The sequence below is a fragment of the Schistocerca gregaria genome, chromosome 8, assembly GCF_023897955.1.
Source record: "Schistocerca gregaria isolate iqSchGreg1 chromosome 8, iqSchGreg1.2, whole genome shotgun sequence".
NCBI classification, from domain to species: domain Eukaryota; kingdom Metazoa; phylum Arthropoda; class Insecta; order Orthoptera; family Acrididae; genus Schistocerca; species Schistocerca gregaria.
Window position 1 is genome coordinate 506,012,519 of NC_064927.1, and position 26,581 is coordinate 506,039,099.

At 43.8% G+C, this 26,581-nt stretch overlaps 1 protein-coding gene across 18 annotated transcripts in view; it reads left to right on the forward strand.

Moving 5' to 3' along the window:
* Window positions 1-26,581, forward strand: part of LOC126284515 (mucin-17-like) — a 321,811-nt gene that overhangs the window by 268,190 nt on the left and 27,040 nt on the right. For all 18 annotated transcript variants that reach the window (XM_049983502.1, XM_049983491.1, XM_049983495.1 and 15 more), the window contains 2 exons: window positions 13,034-13,199; window positions 22,356-22,565. In XM_049983502.1, the coding sequence (XP_049839459.1) occupies window positions 13,034-13,199; window positions 22,356-22,565 (376 nt within the window). The remainder of the gene's footprint in view (window positions 1-13,033; window positions 13,200-22,355; window positions 22,566-26,581) is intronic.

A 26,581-nucleotide genomic window follows, 5' to 3' on the forward strand; every position in this document is an offset into this window, starting at 1 on the left:
CTGAAATACGCTGTTGTTAAACCATTGAATAAAAAAGGGGATAGATACGATGCTAACAACTACTGCCCAATGTCACTTCTAACAGTTTTATCTAAATTTCTTGAAAAAGTAGTGAATTCAAGAACAGCATCACATATATGTAAAAATGAAGTACTAACAAAATGTCAATTTGGTTATCAGAAAGGCTTTTCAACTGAAAATGCTATATATGCTTTCACTGGCCAAATATTAAATGCATTGAATAATTGAACATCACTCATTGGGATATTTTGTGATTTCTCAAAGGCTTTTGAATCATGAAAGCATGAAATTCTTCTAGATAAGCTTAAGTATTGTGGTATGAGTGGGACAGTGCAAAAGTTTTTTAACTCAAACATATCTGAAAGAATGCAGGAGGTTGAAATTAACAGTACAGATAGTCTGGAAAAAGTAGCAGAGTCCTCTAACTGGGGAGGTAACAAGAATAGTGTCCTGCAGTGTTCAGTCTTGAGTCCCGTGTTGTTCTTAATATATATTAAAGACTTGTCACTCTACATTCATGAAGATGCAAAGTTAGGTCTTTTTGCTGATGATACAAGTATAGTAATCACACCAAAGAAGCAAGAATCAGCTAAGGAAACTGCAAATAATGTATTTCATAAAATTATTAAGCGGTTCTCTGCAAATGGACTCTCACAAAATTTTGAGAAACCACAGTTTATACAGTTCTGTACAGTAAATGGCATAACACCATTGATAAATATAGACTATGGATGGAAGTCTGTTGCTAAGGCAGAATGCTCAAAATTTCTGGGTGTGTGCAAGAGTACAGTGTGCAAAATTCCTTAGCTATGGACATTGATGAGAAGATAAACTGGAAGGACCATGTGGTGAGCTTAGCACTAAACCTAAATTCAGCATGTTTTGTACTTAGAATAATTTCAATAGTTTGTAGTAATGTCTGTGCCAGATTAGTATATTTTGGCTATTTTCAGTCCATTACATCCTATGGGATAGTATTCTGGGGAAAAACAAATTGTCATCTAAATGAGATTTTCAAATTACAAACACGCGCTATTCGGATAATGATGCAGAGACCACCTGAAACACATCGCATGCCCCTTTTTAAAGCATTGAAAATATTAACAATTCCATCATTATACATTCTGAAATGTCTGTTGGTGATCAAAAGAAATCAGGATGAAAGGAAAAGCAATACAGACTACCATAATTACGATACACAGCAATGTAAAGATCTCCACATACAAGCTGTAACAAGGACCTGAAGTCAGAAACATGTATGTAATCAAGGCATCAAACTTTTTAATGCACTACCAAAACATATCAAAGAGCTGGAAAATGAGGATAAACTTAAAACTGTTATAAAGAACCACATGCTTGACAAATGTTATTACAGCATAAGTGAATATCTCTGCGCAACTGTATAAGAATATATGTTTAACTTAACGTGACAAATGAAATTACATCAGTGAATATGTCTGTCAAGCACATAAGAAATTATGTTATAAAAACACTTATTAATTGTATATTGTATTAAACATAAGATAGATTCATATGAATTAAGCACAGATAAAAATTTTGTAAAGATATTATATAGTTGTTAAAATGCACCCTGACAAATCCTATATCACAAATGTGATCATTGGGCTGGTAACAAATAAGTAATTGATGAGAAATTGAATTGGAAGAAACACGTCGACGATCCGCTGAAACAGTTAGGTTCAGCTACTTATGCCATTAGGGTTATTGCAAATTTTGGTGATAAACATATCAGTAAATTAGACTACTATGCCTAAATTAGACTACTATGCCATTCACTGCTTTGATATGGCATCATATTTTGGGGTAATTCGTCATTAAGAGAGAAAGTATTCATTGCACAAAAGCGTGTAATCAGAATAATAGCAGGAGCCAACCCAAGATCACCTTGCAGACATTTATTTAAGGAACTCGGGATATTCACAGTACCTTGGCAATACAAACATTCACTTATAAAATTTGTCATTAATAACGCATCCCAGTTCAAAAACAAGAGCAAAGTGCATAGCTTCGACACTAGAAGAAAGGATGATTTTCACTATTCTGGATTAAAATTTACTTTGGCACAGAAAGGGGTGAATTACACTGCTACAAGAATATTTGCTCATTTGCCAAATAGCATTAAAAGTCTGACAGATAGCCAACCAATATTTAAAAGCAAATTAAAAGAATTTCTGAATGCCAATCCTTTTACTACATAGATGAATGCTTAGATACAAAGTGGTAACGGTAAAAAAATTAATTAAAAATTACCTTGTGTAAAGAAAACTTATGTTAAGGTGAAATCTTAAACACAATTACGAAATGTCGTATTCATGATCTATGGAAGAAGGATTAATGTATGTATGTATGTAGAAATATTACAGATGATGAAAAAGTAGCTCGATGGGAGAATGTAACAAACGGTACGTTTATCGTAAAACAGCAAGAATTTTACACAGGAGTTCAAAACTGTAGTTACAAAAGCTACTGACTGATGGAGCTGCAATTGCAATAGGTAGTGCCTTTAACTAGCACTTCGAAGCCCAGAGCGATCGGCTCCACCGTTGAAATGTGAAAGGACGTTAGCGGCCGAGGTAAGAAGTTCAGATTACGAATTCAGTTGATCAACATGTGTTTCTGGCGCTGGGATAACATCGATTAGAAAACAGTATTACGGCAACATTGCGCAGTTTTTCAAACGTCATCCATTGTCCCAATGCGACCCACAGAGAAAACCTCTTCGCCGAATTCGAACGGATAGTGTGGCTCATGATTTGGCGGGGAATGTCGACCTCAGGTCAATCCTCAAACTGTCCTCACAGTGCGCCAAGGCAACACAAAGGCGCCAAGCTATAGGAATTCGCAAATTTCCTACTTGTGTGGTTGAAGACCCACGTTCAGGAATTTATTAACAATCATTCCCGCAGAAACAGATCAGTTATCTACAAGCATTAACAACGAAAATAATTTGCTAGGCAACATACTTGCAATGAAACAAATGATCAAGTACGTATTGCATAACTAATAATAGTTAATCATTGGTTTCACAGTCAAAGTATACAATATCTAATCGATATTAAATTATGGTGGCAGAAAAATGAGATGATAGGCAAAATATATTACTGTTACAAGTTCATCAATTGCAGTACCGTAGTTGAGGAGTGGCGCTGTGCCAGTCCTTTCGCAATGCATGACCGCGTGCTTTCAGTTGATAAGAGGGCTGGAGAAATTGCTGTCCAGGATTACGCTACCGCAGCTTCTTATCGATGTCGGTTGGGGCGGCATGGACGATAAGCGGTGTTGTGTTATCTCGCTGAAAGATGCCGCTCAGAGGCCTTGAAACAAGGGGACATCCCTTAACACCTCAGAAATGTTACGGCTGCTCTCCAAATTACCGGTTATGTGAAGCAGAGATGATGGTTTTGTGTACCCAGTGGCACCCCATTCCATCACCTCAGTATGATGATGATTATGAAGGAGCCTACACAAATGGAAGCGTCCATCGCGATTATGTATTAAGAACAGCGAGTCGTCTGTCTGTACAATTCTGTTACTGTGTGGATCACTGTCAATGCATTGATAGTCCGTTGTGCTCCGAACGTCGTCGCGTTGACTGCGAGCTGTTCTGTCAATTGCCTCAAACTACATGATGTGGTTGCCTGCTCCTCCTTGGTCGAGCAGACGTGTCTGTCCTCTTAGGTGCTAGCTGCTTGGAGCCCTTGAAATTTTGTATCACTTCAAGTTTTGCTTTCCTCAATCCGTCACTTTCACACTTGCACGACAGTCGTTGCGTGTACCAGCCGGAATATGACGGGCCTCATTCCTGGATAGACCACACCGCTGTCACATTCCAAGTGGTCGTAGATGTTTTTCTCTTATACACAATCTTCTTGCAAATAACTAACATTCATATGCTTTTTCTGAATAAGATGCGTACTACAGAATCTTTCTTTATATACAGAATGTAGATGAAGTTACTCTACCTATTTCGTAGAACTGCACCGAAATATTGATCATTTGCATACCTAGGGTTTTAGTGTACGATTCACTATACTATCTCATAGCTCCCAACGCAGTTTAAGTAAGATATCTAAATGTTTTGTAAAGAAAGTAAATAATTTATAAATTTGTTTAATGTAAACACACACACTCGTGGCAACAGTCACTTGTATTAATGAAATACACATTTGTATGAGCTCAGTCATCACCCTGACAAGTTCCGAAAGTAAACACGTTTCGCCATTTGACAATCTGCTAGATTCATATATTTCATTCTGTTTATATCTTCCGCCAATGGCAGAGAACCGTATACTCGCTGCGCCATGAGTGGTTGAAAGCCAGATGCATTAATGATGGACGCAAAGGCACGCGTATTTCAGTATAAAATAATACCAGATGAGTACCCGACTTTGTGCTGCTATGTACTTACTCAAATCTCCGTCTCTCTTTGTCGACCTCCTATAACCCCCTCTTTCTGTCCCTGTCTTATTGCCCCTCTCTCCGTCTACTCTCCTCGTCTTTCCTTTCTCTGTCCATCTTCTCCTTCCTCCTATCGCTGCACATCTCCTCCTCCTCCCAATCTCTCTGTCTAGCTCTTCCTTCCCCCACCCCCACCCTGCCCCCTTTTCGTCTCCTTCTCGTCCTCCTTCTCTGTCCATCAACACGCTATCTCCTCCACCCCCACAGGGGATTGGTGGTTCTTACCCCCACAGTATTTCTTTCCACATAGTAAATAATACGTGTACCAACTTTGGTTGATATCGATCCAGGGGTTTAGGAGGAGGTTTTCACCCGTTGCTTCACACATGTGTGCACATGTCACACGTATTTCACTTATATTTAACATATTTCACACAAATAGTTGTACACACATTTCGTCTGTATCTCTAGCGAATTCTGACCTGCAGTTTCGTTTTTACGAGGCTCGATGTTTATATCGTTGTCTCCTGAACTATGCGCCGAACAATGATATTATATTGCAGGTGCATTGGCGCATGTGGATACTCTCTGTTGAGAGGTGTATTGCGAATAGAATTAGCAGTAAAAAAGAAATCAACTAAAAGTCATGCATGAAGCTTCGGTTTTTCACGAATCTCTGTTTTTCACGAATCTCCCAAACTATGAGTTGTACAATGTTATAATTGTGCATTAACATTCAGTGGTCTATGTGAATACTGTCTGCAAAATGTATTGCAAATAAAGTTAGTAGTATAGAAGTAATCAATTGAAACGTCATGCCCGAAGTGGCAATTCAACTACTCGTGCGTGACGGGCGGAAATGTAGTAAGAGATAAAAAAATTTATTTCATCATTTTGTGTGGAGTGTGAACGATAAAGTGTTTTGTAAATTATGTATAAAGCTTATTGCAAGTTACTAAGTGCTCACATTCTCAAATACTGGAGCAATATAGTCAGGGTATTGGCGCGTCGTGAGCTTTGCTACTTTTTCACCCACACCCCTACAGTTTTGGTAGGTTTGTGGTTCTTACCCCAATCGTAAGTAGTATGTGTACCAAGCTTGACTGAAATCGATCCAGTGGTTTAGGAGGAGATGTGGACCGTACATACATACATTTCCATAATATATTAACCTTTTCCCAGCCAATTCGCCTCCCCACTTCTATGTCACATGCAATGCACACACCTCTTGGTCCACCTCCTCCCCCCCGCCCTCTCTGCCCATCACCTCTTCACCTCCCTATCTGTCCATCTGCTCCTCCCACCTCTTAGACCATCTCCTCTTCCCTCCCCTCTTTCTGCCCATCTCCTCCACCTTCTGTCTCTTTATCTATCTCCTCCCCCTCTCTCTTTATGTCGCCTCCTTTGCCCTGTCTCCCTATCCATCCCCTCCTGTACCCTCTCTCCTTATCCACCTGCTCCTGCCCCATCTGTCCCTAACCATCCTGTCCTGCCCCTCTGTTCCTATTCATCTGTTCTGCTCCTACCCCTCTCTCTCTCTCTCTCTCTCTCTCTCTCTCTCTCTCTCTCTATCTCTCTTTCTCTCTCCTTGTCCTCATCTATCCATCTCAACCTTTTCTCAGGCATGTGTAGCCCCTGCAGAAGAGGTTGCTCAAGCAGGCTTGTACTACAAACATAACATGCCTCTTGCACAGCACAGCTTATGTACCAACTGCTTGAATGTCCTTCTTTTCCTATGACATATAGGCTGCCATGCAAAGCAGGTCGATAAATCAGGCTGATACTACTCCAACACAACATACCTGCAGTGCTGGGTAGTCTATATGTCAGGGGCTGGAAACCTGTTTCTTGCCCCTGATGTGTAGATTGTCTTGCAAATCATGTTGATAAGGCAGTTTTGTAGTATTTCCACACAAAACACCTCTCTAGCAGGGCAGCCTATACGACTGGTGCTTAAAAACATGCATGTCTGCGTCTCTGTAAATATTAAAGATATGTTGATTCTCTTGTTATGAGGAGTTTGTATGTGGGATATGGCTCCCTTAAGTCCAGGACATGGGAGAGTGCGCCCTTGAAACTTGCACAGTATGTTTTAAGATATATGACACAATATTTTTAAATTATGATGATCACACAGCACACTAAACATAAAAGACAGCTTTCACTTCCTCTCTCTCTCTCTCTCTCTCTCTCTCTCTCTCTCTCTCTCTCTGTGTATCTACCTCGCTCAGCCATTCAATACTCTATGTGGTACCCTTTCTGGTTGATAATGTATGACGCTCGTTGCTGCACTGACAGCATTGACCTTCACCTGTTTATCTCTTATTAGTAGTACATTAATACATTTACAGTAAAGAAAAGAAGGATTTGCAAAGCGTATTGATAAACTGGAATATTTAGCAAACCAGATAAACTCAACAGCAAACGAAATATTTAGTCAACTCAGAATTGAAAAATCAAAGATATACACTGCTGCACTGATTCAGAACAATACGAAAAATGTATTAAAAGAAGCAGTGGCATGTACACAATAACGCTGTTCCTGTTTCTAGACATTCTAAATAACATCGACATAGTGTGACATGAAGCCCTCGTGCACAAACTCCAAACCACATGTTCAACATAACAGCACGGTTCTTGAGATTCAAAAGTTTCCATGTTTATTTACCTGATGCTGACAGTAGAATGAGACCAGCAGAGGTCGGGGCTTCACAAGGTTCACGAGCTAAGTGCCCTTCCTAGGCAGCTAAAGCTGAGTATCACGATTTCAAAATACGTAGATATATCTGCTCTGCAACCTATGAAAGTCATTACTCTGTAAAACAATGCATTTGAGTGAGATCGATGTTTGAAGATTTTCATACCTAAAGAATACAAAGCCAGAAGTTGATGAAGAATCAGTACTGCATAATGAATTATTATGTCCAGCAAGTTCACAAGTGACATAAATGAGGTATTGTTTGAAAAAATACCCGTACTAAACATTTGCTTGAAATGAAGTGAACATAGCCGGGAGGCCCCACCTGTGAAAGTTTAGCTGTCAGGTTGCAACTCTTTTTTAGATGACGCAGCATTGCGCGACTTGCGTGTCGATTATGATGAAATGATGATGGGTACAACACAACACCCAGTCTCAGAGAGGGAATCGAACCTGGGCCCTTTGCATGACAGTCAAACGTACTGACCATTCAGCTGAGGGGGTGGACTAAGCTCGAAGAATATACACTGATAAGCCAAATCATTGTGACCACTTGCCTAACAGTGTTTTGGGCCAATTTTGGAACGCAATGCAGCAGTGATTGTGCGTGGTATGGACTCGACATGTCCACGGTACGTTTCTGGAGGTATATGGCAACAGATGTCTCTGCAAAGACCACACACATACTGCAAAGGACAGGCCGGTGGTTTGTGAGGCCGGAGCTGGTGCCAAATGGCTTTCCAGATGTGTCCCATCGGGTTGAGCCCAGGAGCGTTAGATGGCCAAGACATCAACATGAATTCACTATCATGCTCCTCAAACCAGTGTAGCACGATTGGGGCCTTACAAGATGGATATTTTATGCTGCTCGAAAATGCTGCCACCATCAGGGAAGAAACCAATCATAAATGGATTCAGGTGGGCAGCAATAATGTTCACATAATCCACAGCTGACGTTATGCCTTGAGATACTAGCACAGGTGCTTTGGAAGCGCAGGTGAATATCACCCACAATATAACAGTGCACTGCCTCCAGTTGCCTACACCCGTGGCACAGGGCATGTTTCGAGCAGCTGCGCATCTAGACACGGCCATCGACCAGATACATATATATTCACCCGACCATGTGACACTTTTCCATTGGACCACGATCCAAACTCGATCGTCTCTTGCTCACTGAAGTCGTAACTGACGAAGTCTTTGGGTCAACATCGGAATAAGTAGTTCTCATCTCCTGTAGAGCCCTGTGATCAATGAAATACGCTGAGCGGCGTGCCTCGAAATACCTGTGCGTGCACCAGCACTGTAGTCTCTTGTCAGACCTGCTACACACACCCGCCTAACCTGCTTTACAGAGCGGACAAGCCTTCTTCAGAACTTCAGCGTCCTGTGATGAGATGCAGACGTCCAACACCTTGTCGCTTACTCATTGTTTCGCCGTCCTTCAACTGATATCCACAGATGTTCACGACATTAGCACGTGAACGGTGTACCAGCTTCTCCGTTTCCGAGATGCTCGTTCCCTTTGTGAAAGTCACTTGTGTCAGTGTATTTTCCCAGTCGCGCATCGTATGTATCGTCAGTAGAAGGATTCCCCATTCGTCTCTGCTCTGCTTACATATTTTCCTTACCACGCCACGTGCTCGTAATGCCACTAGGTGGGCAGTGTTCATAATTTTTTGCGCCGTCAATGCAAGGTAAACCATACAGTAGTCACAGAACCATATTTTCCAAAATAGAAGTTGCCTTGTCATCGCATATTCTTCCCACATACGCCATGGAAGTGCAAATGTGTCGTAAAAATAGATTTCCGGAAAGCTTTTGATACCGTTCCTCACATGCGACTTCTAATCAAGCTGCGGGCCTGTGGGGTATCGTCTCAGTTGTGCGACTGGATTCGTGATTTCCTGTCGGGAAGGTCGCAGTTCGTAGTAATAGACGGCAAATCATCGAGTAAAACTGAAGTTATATCAGGTGTTCCCCAGCGAAGCGTCCTGGGACCTCTGCTGTTCCTGATCTATATAAATGACCTGACTGACAATCTGAGAAGTTCTCTTAGGTTGTTCGCAGATGATGCTGTAATTTACCGTCTACTAAGGTCATCCGAAGACCGGTATCAATTGCAAAGCGATTTAGAAAAGATTGCTGTATGGTGTGGCAGGTAGTAGTTGACGCTAAATAACGAAACGTGTAAGGTGATCCACATGAGTTCCAAAAGAAATCCGTTGGAATTCGATTACTAGATAAATAGTACAATTCTCAAGGCTGTCAATTCAACTAAGTACCTGGGTGTTAAAATTACGAGCAACTTCAGCTGGAAAGACCACATAGATACTATTGTGGGGAAGGCGAGCCAAAGGTTGCGTTTCATTGGCAGGACACTTAGAAGATGCAACAAGTCCACTAAAGAGACAGCTTACACTACACTCGTTCGTCCTCTGTTAGAATATTGCTGCGCGGTGTGGGATCCTTACCAGGTGAGATTGACGGAGCACATCGAAAGGGTGCAAAAAAGGGCAGCTCGTTTTGTATTATCACGTAATAGGGGAGAGAGTGTGGCAGATATGATACGCGAGTTGGGATGGAAGTCATTAAAGCGAAGACGTTTTTCGTCGCGGCGAGATCTTTTTACGAAATTTCAGTCACCAACTTTCTCTTCCGAATGCGAAAATATTTTGTTGAGCCCAACCTACATAGGTAGGAATGATCATCAAAATAAAATAAGAGAAATCAGAGCTCGAACAGAAAGGTTTAGGTGCTCGTTTTCCCCGCGCGCTGTTGGGAGTGGAATGGTAGAGAGATAGTATGATTGTGGTTCGATGCACCCTCTGCCAAGCACTCCAATGCAAATTGCACAGTAATCATGTAGATGTAGATGTAGATGTACAGCTAAAATGAAAACTGAGAGTGTCCGCCCTGAAATGCCTATGAAAAACCAACAACAGGCTCGGCCTGAGTCCTGTCACTACACTGTCAGCCGAGTTGGCCAGTGTGGAAGTACCCTCGTGTGTGTAACCGAAACATTTTCTAAGTATTCAGTTCAAACAATGGTTCGAATGGCTCTGAGCACTATGGGACTCAACTTCTCAGGTCATCAGTCTCCTAGAACTTAGAACTAGTTAAACCTAACTAACCTGAGGACATCACACACATCCATGCCCGAGGCAGGATTCGAACCTGCGACCGTAGTGGTCTCGCGGTTCCAGGCTGAAGCACCTAAAACTGCTCGGCCACTTCGGCAGGCTAAGTATTCAGTTGGGCTCGTGAATATCAAAGAGGTTTTGAAACATTGTCCAGTGTTTGGACTCTGACAGAATTTGGGTAGGCAACAATGAACTGTTCTGCATTTAAAAATATCGTTTGTTCCACATACCAGCGACTTCAGTTTAGAAGTGTGGAGAAACAGTTTGAATAATTTTCGTGGATTTCCTAAAGGTGAAACGAACACGTGATGCTGGTCGACTTACTTACGTTCTCCTACTGACATGTGTTACTTTAATAGTATAATGCTGTGAATAGTAAGGAAGGATATTCAGTTTCTTTTAATAGAAGAAATTAAGTCTGAAAAAACTGAGAAGTGGACATTATTTCACTGCAAATTCCTGCCTGCACAACTTGTGACTGCTTTCATTTAGCGTTAAATGCAACAGCTGTGTTTATTGGCTCCTGGACAGCGACGAAGCCAATATTCTGAAATCCAACCACACACTGGCAAGTCTTATGGACTGTGTTTTTCTTATTTTACCTAACTTTTCCGCTGGTACATGTGAAGACTCACGAGTTGCAGTTTTGTGGTAGCAGCACTGATTAACTACTCCATTAGCCATTTGTTCCACCTTGTGCACCGAATGCTTCACGAGCTAAATTAAATGTAATACAATGAGTGTGTCAAATGAAACAATACGTTTCCCGAAGTCCTTTCAGGTCTCAAACATCTGTGACATGTATACGCAGACTGAAGCGACAAACGAAAATTTCTACGAAGTCCAGGATTCGAACCCGGGTCTCCCGCTCACTGGGCAGATGCGCCAACCACTGCACCACCCTGGCTTATTGGCTCTGCAAGACTGCACGGACTACCCTAGCAGTCCCCCCCCCCTTCCCTTCTTCAATCCAAATTTTAGGGGGAGTACCAAGTGTTCTGAGGCGTGAATGGAAAGTTGGACTGAGGAGGCAGGAATGCTGGTTAGTCCGTGCAGTTGTGCAAAGTTATTGTGCCAGGGTGGCATTGTGGTTAGCGCTTCCGCCTAATGAGTGGCAGACGCGGGTACAAATCTACATTCGTCGCTTCAGTCTGCACGTAAATGTAATGAGGAGGTTTTCCTGTGGGATGTCCACCTCGGCTTCGTGCCTACACGTGTGCCTAGAGAAGTACACTACTTTCCATTAAAATTGCTACACCAAGAAGAAATGCAGATGATAAACGGGTATTCATTGGACAAATATACTAGAACTGACATGTGATTACATTTTCACTCAATTTGCTTGCATAGATCCTGAGAAATCAGCACCTAGAACAACCACCTCTAGCAGTAATAACGGCCTTGATACGCCTGGGCATTGAGTCAAACAGAGCTTGGATGGCGTGTACAGGTACAGGTGCCCATGCAGCTTCAACACGATACCACAGAGTAGTGACTGGAGTATCGTGACGAGCCAGTTGCTCGGCCACCATTCACCAGACGTTTTCAATTGGTGAGAGATCTGAAGAATGTGCTGGCCAGGGCAGCAGTCGAACATTTTCTGTATCCAGAAAGACCCGTACAGGACCTTCAACATGCGGTTGCGCATTATCCTGCTGAAATCTTGGGTTTCACAGGGATCGAATGAAGGGTAGAGGCACGGGTCGTAACACATCTGAAATGTAACGTCCACTGTTCAAAGTGCCGTCAATGCGGACAAGAGGTGACCGAGACGTGTAACGAATGGCACCCATACTAGCTCGCTGGGTGATACGCCAGTATGGTGATGACGAACAGACACTTCCAATGTGCGTTCACCGCGAAGTCGCCAAACACGGATATGACCATCATGATGCTGTAAACAGAACCTGGATTCATCCGAAAAAATGACATTTTGCCATTCGTGCACCCAGGTTCGTCGTCGAGTACACCATCGCAGGCGCTCCTGTCTCTGATGCAGCGTCAAGTGTAACCGCAGCCGTAGTCTCAGAGCTGACAGTACATGCTGCTGCAAACGTCGTCAAACTGTTCGTGCAGATGGTTGTTGTCTTGCAAACGTCCCCATCTGTTGACTCAGGGATCGAGATGTGGCTGCACGATCCGTTACAGCCGTGCGGATAAGATGCCTGTCATCTCGACTGCTAGTGATACGAGGCCTTTGGGATCCAGCACGGCGTTCCGTATTACCCTCCTGAACCCACCGATTCCATATTCTGCTAACAGTAGTTGGATCTCGATCAATGCGAGCAGCAATAAACCACAGCGATAAACCGCAATTGCGATAGGCTACAATCCGTCCTTTATCAAAATTGGAAACGTGACGGTACGCATTTCTCCTCCTTGCACGAGGCATCACAACACCGTTTCACCAGGCAACGCCGGTCAACTGCTGTTTGTGTATGAGAAATCGGTTGCAAACTTTCCTCATGCCACCACGTTCTAGGTGTCGCCACCGGTGACAATCTTGTGTGAATGCCTTGAAAAGCTAATCATTTGCATATCACAGCATCTTCTTCCAGTCTGTTAAATTTCGCGTCTGTAGCACGCCATGTTCGTGGTGTAGCAATTTTAATGGTCAGTAGTGTAGTAACCCTACACTAATTTTTAATAGACCATAGTGGGCAACAGCTTTACGGCGCTGACGTGGTTCCTGTGGACTGTTGTGCTGTTCTGTGCGTAGGCGGTTTCTCGACTAGACTGTTTCCCTGTGCAGGCCAGAGTATCTGTTCTACGACAACACCAGCATGAGTGTGGTGCTGCAGATCGAAGACGTCAACGACAACCCACCCGTCTTCACCGCCGGCGACCACATAGTGGTGGGCTATCCTACTGGAGACCTGCTGGAGCGCGTCCAGCCTGGACCAGTCGTCACACTCAAGGTAAGTTCACCCCCCCCCCCGCCCCCCCCCCCCCCCCCCCCCGCACACGCACATATATTTATTTAACAAGTAATGTGTACATTGATAAACCCTCCTCTGGGAATTACGAGGGGTCGCATTATCCATCTAAACCACAGCTACTATTTTCATTAATTTTAATTGGTTAAGTTCTGGCTCATACTTTACATTATTTGCTATTGTTAGTTGTTACAATTATTAGATTTATTCTGCCGCTTAGAGCGCACAAATGACGAGTATCCATCAACAATGCGAGGAGGTGGGCAGACTGCAACGAGGGGTGTTCAATAAGTAACGCAACACATTCGTTTTCTCGGCCAATTTCGGTTGAAAAAATGCGGAATTTGTTGTGGGACATCGTGGAATATTCCCCTACACATTCATTAAGTGCCGATAAGTGGCGACGCTAAATGTAGCCTACAAAATGGCGTCTGTAACAGAGGTGCGTTCCAAACAAAGAGCAGTCACTGAGGTTCTTTTGGCGGGGAAACCAGAGCATCGCAGATATTTACAGACGCTTCCAGAATGTCTATGAAGACCTGGTACTCAACAAAAGCATGAGGAGACGTCTTCCATGATCGCAAGAAGCTCGCGCGAAGTTGTCCGATCTCCCACACGCCGGCTGGCCGCACACAGCTGTGACTCGTGCAGTGCTGGAACGTGAGGACACTCTCATTCGAGGTGATGGATGGGTCCACAGTCAGACACGGGCGTATCCTTCTGCATGACAACACAGGGCCTCTCACAAATTGCGCACAAAACAGTTCTTCCTCATCCACCCTACAGCCCGGATCTCGCACCTTCTGACTTCCACCTGTTTGGCCCAATGGAGGAGGCACTCCACGTGAAGCAGAACGTGGACGATGGAGAGGTCACTACTGTAGCGAGCCATTGGCTCCGACGTCAACCGGTAGAGTGGTAACGTGTGGGATCACAGGTCCTGCCAGTATGGTGACATAAGCCCGTCCATTGATCAGAGGTTATGTTGAAAATAGGGTTTTGTAAGCAAAGTAGTGAGAAACAATATGGTGTATTGGAATCCTGAATAAAACCAATATGCTTTCAGGAAATAAAATGTGTTACATTACGTACTGAGCGCCCCTCGTATCTACGAAACCACTTTAGACACATAATCTGTGTCGTAACTATTCTGCATTACAAATTCAACTACTTACACCACTGGTAATTAATATCAGTGAGCTAAATAATCAGTTCTAGGTGGTGATCTTACATTTATATTATTTTTGTGCCAATTTAGGAAGTGGGGAGACAGCTTTCGACTCATTTCCTTTCCACTGACTACACCTATTCTACCTTTCAATACGTAGAGACGTCGTCATCTCTCAGTCTTAGTCTTCTACACCTTCTACATCCTGTCAGGCACCAGACGTTACACCAACGTACCGGGCAGACCATACGTATTACGTGACAGATCACCGTCTTTTTGTCTTATCAGTAATTATCCTTGATTCAGCATCTTCGTGTTGCAGTCGCTCACCTGCGTATAGTGATTTTCTGGACTATTTTTTCGTTTGGTTCTGTCTGCCATACTCTTGTTGAGATTAGTTTAAGATATTACCCAACACACACACACACTTCCTTTCACCTCAGTAAGTGTGTTAATTTCGCTGTTCCACCTACCTGTAACTGAAGATCGCATGATCATCTTGTATGTGTGGTGAAAGGACAAGGTAGAGGCACCAGAGAGGCTCCAACACAACCTTCCATTGAGCTGGGCAGCCTAGATGTCAGGTTCAAATGGTTCTGAGCACTATGGGACTTAACACCTGAGGTCATCAGTCCCCTAGGACTTAGAACTACTTAAACTAACTAATCTAAGGGCATCACACACATCCATGCCCTAGGCAGGATTCGAACCTGCGATCATAGCGGTCGCGCGGTTCCAGGCTGAAGCACCTAAAACTGCTCGGTCACACTGGCAGGTATTGTAAAACCATTTCTTCCCCCTGGCGTGTAGGCTGTGCTGCAAAGCATGTCGATAAGGCAGTCGATACCATTCACATATAACAAAACTGTCATGCAGGCCATCAAGTAGAGCAGGGGCTTATGAAACTCGCTTTTACCTGTATCTCTGATCCTGGTTGAGCGAGGAGGTTATAAACCCCACAGCGCTGATACTTGAAGTTTGCTGTTTGTGAACAAAATTTTGTTGAAACCGATCCAGAGGTTTGGGAGGAGTCCCTGACATGCATACTTACACCCTGCTTTATTATATGTATATCTGGGTGTGTTGCCTTCTGATGGCAACATGGACTCTACCAGGTGTTATAGCCACCCTCCCTCCCCCCCCCCCCCCCCAAAAAAATCCTGAAAGTGTTACACACTGTGGTGAGCATTCATGATGCTGATGTATCAAATGAGGTCATGTATGTGCTGATATACATGGCTGCATTGCAACGTATCCCCTGGTGTCAACGCATGTAATTCACTATCTGATGATGTATCAATATTTCAAGGCATGTCTCATGCCATAGCGGAGTCTTTTGTGCTTGTGGGTAGAAGCCATACTGTCTTAGCTGTTGAAGCTTTGCAGCATGGTTACTGGCAGATTCAAACATTCTGTCTGTTGCTGCAGTTGATCGCATCTGTGCATGATGTAGGTCCATGTCCTCAGGACATTCCTGCACATGTAACTTTTTTTATTTAATTTTTTTTTTCGTTTGGCACAGAGGGCATGGGAGGACACTTGATGTATTGCCATCTGCTTTTGTCACAGCACGTTGCGCCCATTTACATCATATGTGACACAGTAGAGGAATAACAAAGGGTGTTCAGGTCCAGTGTCAGGATGAAATGAAACAATCCTATGGCATTGGGAGGCCCCATCTGGGGAAGTTTGGCCGCCGACTGTGAGTCTTATTTCAGTCGGCGCCACATTGGGCGACCCATGTGCTCGTGATGAGGATGAAATGATGATGAGGACAACACAACACCCAGTCCACAAGCAGAGGAAATCTCCAACCTGACTGGGAATCGAACCGGACCCACTGCATGGGAGGCAAGCACGTTACCATTCAGCTAACAGGGTGAACCCAGTGTCAGGATGTGTCAATACCTTTCAACCAGGTCACACAGTGAACTATGCCATCCTTTCCAGATACGTAATGAATGTAGTATTTGCACATATGTATATTGGGAATGGAAACATGTAGGCATTTCACATTGAATGGATGCTGTGGAATATACCTGCGCTAAGAGCCTGGCATACATGTAGCAACCACACAATCACAACACATGCAGCATGCTTGCTGAATGTACTGATGGCCATCACTGCAGAAACGACACATTGTTGTCTGGCTAAGGACAGAAATGGATGGGCATATGCTGGGGGGATGCAACATATCTGCTTATGGGGTGTTACCTGTCTGATTGTCCATAAGGAGTCTGACATGAAGGCTACCCTCCAGATCAGGTCTATACTGCAGGTCGATAGTATTTCCACACAATGTACTTGTTGTGCATGGCAGCCTATATGGCAGGAGATTAAAGAGGTCGCATGTCCATATCTCCTTAAATATTATAGCTTGAGCGTTATAAACCCTACTACGTTGGTCTTCTTGGGCAAGGAGTTTGTGTCCAAATTTGGTCTGCTTCAGTCTAGGGCCTGGGAGGAGTTCCCAGACATACATATGTATTTGCAGCTTTATATATATTAAGATTCAGAGAGATAGAAGGCAGATGGAAGATGTCTACCACTAAACTCGATGGGTGTATAAATGGACACACAAGAACTATCTGCTTTGGAGACACACAGTACGCAGTCGTTGAATATGCGCATGACCATGAGTCAAGGGCTAAGGTAATTGGCTACACACATGCGCTATTTAGATCCTCACATTTGGTACTGCACTGATGGCCACTAAAACTACAAAATGTAGGCAGCATGCAGTAAATATTACATTTGCATGATATGTACTACTACAGACTTGGCTAAGCAATTGATCACCAATGCAGAATAAGCGCCAAAGTTGGTAGGCTAATTTCTATATAAGGAAAGATTACAAAGTGGGTTTCTGATTCTGAGATTGCATTAATATTTTGTATGTTTGTAAGAAGATGGTGTTTTGTCTTTTCTAAGAAACTTCTACCAGAACATGTCGAAATTAAGTAGTGGCAAGACTTGGGTCAATCATAGCCATGGTTTATTGTTCGGTGATGTTGCTGTTTGCATCAATCAGGGTCGGACTCTCATGTGAATATCAGATCAGTGGGTTTAGGAAGGCCATACTTCACACCATCCAAGATCTTAATGACACAACATGAACAGCGGGATCTACAATGATGCAGCTCTGTTATGATATATGATATGTAGATTATAAAACAGTTCACATCTCGTTCTTTACCGAAATGAGTGATTACTTACACTTCTTCGCGTTTTTAGTTGGCATGTGCGTTTCCTGGAATCTGGTCACATCCTGGAGTTCGCACTATAATTTCACTTACGAAACATGAGCGCGTTTCCCTGTTCCGAAGCTTTTTCTTCACACTTTTCTTGTTGTTTGCCCTTATTGCTGTGGAACACTACTAGCCTTCTGTCACTAGTTGCAGATATTTGATCGAAAACTTTGGTTTAAATCCGTAAACTCTCTCTCACTCTGCGAATTTCTTAAATATCCTGAGAAATCGCTAATGACTTATAACTGCTGCGACTATTCACGGCCTCCTACACTTCGACCAGGGGTAGGTTATTATCCTTAGCACAAGACAAAAGAGTCTCAGAAAGAAGTACAAACTTTAGCCAACAGATGAGACACAGCGTACAATGTTACAATGCTACTTTGAAATATTATACTGTCGTTGAGAACGGCCGAAATAACATTACAACAGTCGAAACAGTATGTGTAATATGAGTATAGCAAAACAGAAGGCATGGAGATTTGGTTGTTACTGAAATCACAGCCAGACACTGGTAACTTACTATGATGGCTGAGAATTTTCGACAACTTCTTATTCATAACGTTACATTATATGCTGACTGCCCCACTGAGCAAGCTGAATCAGTTGTGATACACTGGACTCGCATTCAGGAGCACGACTCGTCCATTCCCCTACCAGACATGCGGTTTTAGGTTTTCCGTGATTTCCCTAAATCGTTTATGGCAAATCCCGGAGTATTTCTTTCCAAAAGAGCATGGCCGATTTCCTTCTCTGTCCTTTCGTCATCAGACTTTTGCTCTGTCTATATCACCCTCGTTTGCGCTGCAGAAGAGTTGATGAACTGAGAATGCCATTTACACGTTGTCTCACCAAATTTTAAAGCAGTAAATAACAAAATAGTATCAGTCAGTATTTTGTGTGACCTATGTAAGGCAGCTGACTGTGCGAATCACACTCTCCTGGATAAAGTAAGGTTTTATGGAACTGATGGTATAATGGTTCAAATGGCTCTGAGCATTATGGGACTTAACTGAGGTCATCAGGCGCCTAAAACTTAGAACTACTTAGACCTAACTAACCTAAGGACATCACACACAGTCATGCCCGAGGCGGGATTCGAACCTGCGACCGTAGCATCAGTGCGGTTCCGGACTGAAGCGCCTAGAACCGCTTGGCCACAGCGGCCGACAATTGTATAATCAATGGATAGATAATGTCATATCTAACCAAAAGAATGAGAAAGTTCTACTTAATAATTCAACTGATGTAAGCAGCAGAGACTCTTCTGACTTTGGAGAAATCCCTTCTGATGTTCCATAAGGCCCAATCTTAGGTCCACTATTGTTTCAATATATGTAAACCACCTTCCTTCTGATATACAACAAGCGGAATTAGTACTTCTTGAGGATGACACTGGTATTGTAATCAATCCAAATATACATAAATCAAGAGAAGAAATGGTAAATAATATTCTTAAAATTATAAGGGACGATCAAAAAGTTTTCATTGAAAAGCCGTTCTCTCCAGAATCGGTATGCCTGCCATTACAGTGAGCATCGAGGCAATCGTCTGACCGACGCACCAGCTTGAAGATACCAATTTGGTAAAAGACTCTGTCCTTCTGTGTACAAGTTCGTTACTGCCTGGTACACACCTTCCTGCGATAGGACTCGCCGAGTTTTCAAGGCCTTTTTTGAGGGACTAAGGGCGTGATAATCACATGGGCAGAGATCAGAACTATAGTGTGGGTGCTCAAGTGCCTTCCACTTGAGTTGTCGTAACTTCACCATTACCCAGTGATGGAGACATCAGGTTCCTCGAAATCAGTAAGCAAAAGGGCACGTACTTCAGAGAGACACAAAATCCTCACTGATATCTTGCCTACAGGTCGGTGCTTGTACACCCACATCAGAGTCGTGCTGCGTTTTACGTATGCTGCAACAGCGATGTGAAACCGAAACTTTTTGATTGACCGTTATATTTTGGTTTCAGATACTACTCCAGTAACACCACTCTCTCTTCGATCAATTTATGTGTTATGTCTACTGCTAGTTACGTCACATGCCTATGTTATTTTTGGGCTGTGTAGACAGTATTTTTCTCAAAGTATGGTGGTATGTCTCCAGAATTCTAGATTATATGCATCAACTTGGATAATTGTTTAGTTGTTACTTCCCTGAATGCAGTTTCTCCTTGACAACTCCTTCTATTCTGTGGAAGAAGTTGTATTTATGTAACGTGTACAAGGTGGTGTGCAGGAATTCACAACTGTGCTAAAAAAAATGTTAATGGTCAACACATAGCCATATTTTCAGGCAAAAGTGTAACGTGAATGTAATAGGAATAGGATACATTGCTACTCACCACAAGGAGGAGGTGTTGAGTGCAGATAGCTACAATGAAAAGCCTGCTAAATTTTTAGCTTTTTCTGCTTCTTCAGAAGCACAAACCACACGCACACTCACACAAGCACAACTCACCCACATACATAGCTACTGTCTACTGCCACTCAGGCCCAATTGCACTTTGCGCCTGCTTCTGACGTGAGCAGCAATTGGTGTTCGATGATGGGAGTAAGGAAGAGAAAGGGGAGGCGTATGGACACTGGGGTTTGTGTGGGCGAAGATCAGCTTCTCCTGTGGGAGGGAGCAGGGCCGTAAGGACGATGATATTTAGTTTGGGGGGTGGGGGGGGGGGGGGGGGGAGCGCTCAATTGCACGGTCATCAGCGCCCGTACAAAGTCCCAATTTTTACACAGTCCAGTTTTTAACTCAATCCAGTATAGAACAGTCACGAATGACGATGATGAAATGATGAGGACAACACAGACAGCCAGTCCCGAGGCAGAGAAATTCCTCAACCTGGCCGGGAATCGAACCTGGGAACCCGTGATCTAGAGGCAGCAACGCTATCGACTAGACCACGAGGAGAAGAATTGGGGTGCAGAGGGGCAGGAGTAGGGACAGGAGGGTATGTGTGGGGGCAGCTCACCTACTGCTGTGCGTGTGGGGACGAGGCAGGCTGCTGGGTGCACAGGGCAGAGAGGAGGAGGCGGCACGGAGGGTGCTGGAGTGGGGGCACGGAACCGCGTGAAGGACGGGGACTGCTGAAGGTCGAGGCCAGGTGAGTAGGAGCTTGACAGGTTGGCAGTCTACTCACTGCTTCTGCCTCTGACTCAGCAAGTCCTCTATGTAGTGCGTAACTATTTGTCTTTTCCCTATTGGTGGCATTCCATCGTTTATTCTGGATGTAAAATGGCTCATCCCACATCATTATACACTACTGGCCATTAAAATTGCTACACCACGAAGATGACGTGCTACAGACGCGAAATTTAACCCACAGCAAGAAGATGCTGTGATATGCAAATGATTACCTTTTCAAGGCATTCACACCAGATTGTCACGGGTGGTGACACCTACAACGTGCTGACATGAGGAAAGTTTCCAACCGATTTCTCATACACAAACAGCAGTTGACGGGCGTCGACTGGTGAAACGTTGTTGTGATGCCTCGTGTAAGGAGGATAAATGCGTACCATCACGTATCCGACTTTGATAAAGGTCGGATGGTAGCCTATAGCGATTGCGGTTTATCGTACCGCGACATTGCTGCTCGCGTTGGTTGAGATCCAATGACAGTTAGCAGAATATGGAATCGGTGGGTTCAGGAGGGTAATACGGAACGCCGTGCTGGATCCCAACGGCCTCGTATCACTATCAGTCGGGATAACAGGCATCTTATCCGCATGGCTGTAACGAATCGTGCAGCCACGTCTCGATCCCTGAGTCAACAGATGGGGACGTTTGCAGGACAACCACCATCTGCACGAACAGTTCGACGACGTTTGCAGCACCACGGACTATCAGCTCGGAGACCGTGGCTGCGGTTACCCTCGACGCTGCATCACAGACAGGAGCGCCTGTGATGGTATACTCAACGACGAACCTGGGTGCACGAATGGCAAAACATCATTTTTTAGGATGAATACAGCTTCTGTTTACAGCATCATCATGGTCACATCCGTGTTTGGCGACATCGCGGTGAACGCCCATTGGAAGCGTGTATTCGTCATCGGCGTATCACCAGGCGTGATGGCATGGGGTGTCATTGGTTACACGCCTCGGTCACCTCTTGTTCGCATTGACGGCACTGCGAACAGTGGGCGTTACATTTCACATGTGTTACGACCCGTGGCTCTACCCTTCATTCGATCCCTGTGAAACCCAAGATTTCAGCAGGATAATGCACAACTGCATGTTAAAGGTCCCATACGGGCCTTTCTGGGTACTGAAAATGTTCGACTGCTGCCCTGGCCAGCACATTCTCCAGATCCCTCACCAATTGAAAACGTCTGTTCAATGGTGGCCGAGCAACTGGCTCGCCACAATACGCCAGTCACTACTCTTGACGAACTGTGGTATCGTGTTGAAGCTGCACGGGCAGCTGTACCTCTACACGCCATCCGAGCTCTGTTCGACTCAATGCCCAGGCGTATCGAGGCCTTTATTACGGCCAGATGTGGTTGTTCTAGATACTGATTTCTCAGGATCTATGCACGCAAATTGAGTGAAAATGTAATCACATGTCAGTTCTAGTATATTTGTCCAATGAATACCCGTTTATCATCTGCATTTGTTCTTGGTGTAGCAATTTTAGTGGCGAGTAGTGTAATCAATCGTACAAATTATCCACAGATCGCGAAACCGATTATCTGACTCGAGTGTTCTCTGTTCGCAGGCCACCGACGCGGACGAGGGCGTGAATGCGGAGCTGCGCTTCAGCCTGGACGCGGCGGGCAGCCGCTACTTCACGGTGGGCGCCGAGACGGGCGCCGTGTACGTGCGCGCCGACGCGCCGGGGCTGCCGGACTCCGGCGCCTCCTTCACGGCGACCGTCGCCGACCTGGCCGGCGCCGCAGGAGCGCTCACCGACACCGTGGTCGTGCAGGTGCGTGGCCCGGCCGCCGCCGACCAGCTCCGCCTCGCCGCGCGCCCCTTTCACACTGCACTGTCTCGCGCCGGTAAAACGCACAGCTCCGTTCACGTCACCAGCTGCTGTACTCGACTGGCTACGTTCCGAACTCGAGTCGAGTGGAATGTGATTGTACAGTGAATCGCCACAGAAACCGGTGTAGGCATGCGTATTCAAATACAGACATTTATAAAAAGGCAGAATAGGGCGCTGCTGTCGGCAACGCCTGTATAACACAAGATCCTGCAAGCACGTTTTTGGTTTTGGATAACAGTGACTGTAATGAGCGACTTCGTTTCCTTCTCTTCACCGTACTACAATTAACATTAATTATTTCTTTGACTGAACTCCTTTGCTGTGGCACGATGCGGTTCAATCGGCAGGACACTCAGACTGAAACGCAAGCACGTAAAACAGAACCCCCGCAGATAAGGGACGAGGTGTTTTGAGATCTGGCGTCGGATCAAGACAGGGAGAAGTGGCTGGGTGCATACTCCTTTTACGGTCTGTAGCCGCTCCTCATTCTTCTACTACAATCGCAAATAAAAGGGTCGCACTCCACCTGTGGTCAACCTGATAGTCCGGGCACGCGCCTGCACTACACACTTCACCTTTTACCTTCACGACACACTTATTTACCTTCAGTGTTAACTGCGAGTCCCTACACCCTCGCAAGTCGTGCATTTCACTTCACTCTTCTGGCGTCCCAATCTTCCTGTGAATAAAAGCGTTGTTACTCATTAGACCATTAACATAAATCGTAAACACTACTGGCCGTATAACACTCCCTTGCTGTAACCTCGAAACTACCTTTACATCTTCCGATTTATTGCCATTCGGAATGACGTATATTGTTCTATCTGTAAGGGAGTCCTGAACCGTAGTAATCGACTGGTTCTAACCACCAATTGTCCAGCCTATTGATGTTCTCGTTTAGTCAGTTTTTTCAGTCGAATGAAACAAGCGAAGGAAATTAGTCTCTACAGACACGTTAGATTTATAAATATTTTTACTCAGTCTCCGAGTTTGAGTGATTTCCTTTACATACCTTTCCAGCCTTCGCGGTTATATATGAACCTTGACTAGGGCTGTCAACATTCTTTAGACACGAATACCGTATTTTACTTCAAGTAGTGGCGAATAATTTTTTTTTTAAATGAAGTATTTCCGATGTATATGTATTTCTTTACCTGGAAACAAATTTTTCGTACTTTTGTGACCAGTTGTTTTTAAAAAAGTTCATAACCGGTGCTACATTATAAAATTATATTTAGATACAATAACAAAAACTTCTTTGTTTAAATTTATTAAAGCTCTGTCTCCTCCTTCCCGCTGGTTTGCATCCGTCACCGATAATTGTATTCTGGTAAACACTGAGGTGAAGTGAACAGAAAGCCTATAAGATAAAAAAATTTAAATTGTTTGGTGGCACACTAGCTTTTTAAGCATATATTATCACCTGTCAGAAGCTTTTGTTGCCAATAGTATTTTTTTAATTTTCTTTGATTTTTTTTAATTAAGGGGACTTGGAGCACCCTATCCGGACAATGTTAAATTCAGGAACTACTGTAGCCATTGACATCATACTTTCACAGGACATTAAACTGTATGTTCTGAGTCTACTGAACTACATTAATTGAATTTCAGCCACTGCTTTCGGAAAGACAAATCTTTACACAGTAAAAATTTTCTGTACTTTTTTGTACATTATCCTAAATAATTTTAACTATACATAGTAACACTATGTCATTTTAATTCAGTTATTGTTGTTGTTGTTGTTGTCTCCAGTCCTGAGACTGGTTTGATGCAGCTACTCTATCCCGTGCAAGCTTCTTCATCTCCCAGTACCTACCGCAACCTGCCGGCCGCGGTGGCCTCGCGGTTCTAGGCGTGCAGTTCGGAACCGTGCGACTGCTACGGTCGCAGGTTCGAATCCTGCCTCGGGCATGGATGTGTGTGATGTCCTTAGGTTAGTTAGGTTTAAGTAGTTGTAAGTTCTAGAGGACTGATGACCACAGCAGTTGAGTCCCATAGTGCTCAGAGCCAATTTGAACCTACCGCAACCTACATCCTTCTGAATCTGCTTAGTGTATTCATCTCTCGGTCTCCCTCTACGATTTTTACCCTCCACACTGCCCTCCAGTACTAAATTGGTGATCCCTTGATGCCTCAGAACATGTCCTACCAACCGATCCCTTCTTCTAGCCCACTTGTGCCACAAACTTCTCTTCTCCCCAATCCTATTCAATACTTCCTCATTAGTTACGTGATCTACCCATCTAATCTTTAGCATTCTTCTGTAGCACCACATTTCGAAAGCTTCTATTCTCTTCTTGTCCAAACTATTTATAGTCCATGTTTCACTTCCATACATGGCTACACTCCATAGAAATACTTTCAGAAACGACTTCCTGACACTTAAATCTATACTCGATGTTAACAAATTTCTCTTCTTCAGAAACGCTTTCCTTGACATTGCCAGTCTACATTTTATATCCTCTCTACTTTGACCATCATCAGTTATTTTGCTCCCCAAATAGCAAAACTCCTTTACTACTTTAAGTGTCTCATTTCCTAATGTAATACCCTCAGCATCACCCGACTCAGTTCGACTACATTCCATTATCCTCGTTTCGCTTTTGTTGATGTTCATCTGATATCCTCCTTTCAAGAGACTATCCATTCCGTTCAACTGCTCTTCCAAGTCCTTTGCCGTCTCTGACAGAATTACAATGCCATCGGCGAACCTCCATGTTTTTATTTCTTCTCCGTGGATTTTAATACCTAGTCTCAACTTTTCTTTTGTTTCCTTTACTGCTTGCTCAATATACAGATTGAATTACATCGGGGAGAGGCTACAACACTGTCTTACTCCCTTCCCAACCACTGCTTCCCTTTCATGCCCCTCAACTCTTATACTGCTGTCTGGTTTCTGTTCAAATTGTATTTTATCCCTGCCACCTTTGGAATTTGAAAGTGCGTATTCCAGTCAACATTGTCAAAAGCTTTCTCTAAGTCTACAAATGCTAGAAACGTAGGTTTGCCCTTCCTTAATCTAGCTTCTAAGATAAGTCGTAGGGTCAGTATTGCTTCACGTGTTCCAACATTTCTACAGAATCCAAACTGATCCTGCCTGAGGTCGGCTTCTGCTAGTTTTTCCATTCGTCTGTAAAGAATTCGCGTTAGTATTTTGCAGCCATGGCTTATTAAACTGATAGTTCTGTATTTTTCACATCTGTCAACACCTCCTTTCTTTGGGATTGGAATTATTATATTCTTCTTGAAGTCTGAGGGTATTTCGCCTGTCTCATACATCTTGCTCACCAGATGGTAGAGTTTTGTCAGGACTGGCTCTCGCAAGGCCGTCAGTAGTTCTAATGGACTGTTGACTACTCCCGGGGCCTTGTTTCGATTTAGGTCTTTCGGTCCTCTGTCAAACTCTTCACACAGTATCGTATCTCCCATTTCATCTTCATCTACATCCTCTTCCATTTCCGTAATATTGTCCTCAAGTACATCGCCCTTGTATAGACCCTCTATATACTCCTTCCACCTTTATGCTTTCCCCTCTTTGCTTTGAACTGGGTTTCCATCTGAGCTCTTGATATTCATACAACTGGTTGCCTTTTCTCCAAAGGTCTCTCTAATTTTCCTGTAGGTAGTATCTATTTTACCCCTAGTGAGACTCGCTTCTACATCCTTACATTTGTCCTCTAGCCATCCCTGCTTAGCAATTTTGCACATCCTGTCGATCTCATTTTTGATACGTTTGTATTCCCTTTTGCCTGCTTCATTTACTGCATTTCTATACTTTCTCCTTTCATCAATTAAATTCAATATTTCTTCTGTTACCCAAGGATTTCTACTAGCCCTCGTCTTTTTACCTACTTGATCCTCTGCTGCCTTCACTATTTCATTCCTCAAAGCTACCCATTCTTCTTCTACTGTATTTCTTTCCCCCATTCTTGTCAATTGTTCCCTAATGCTTTCCC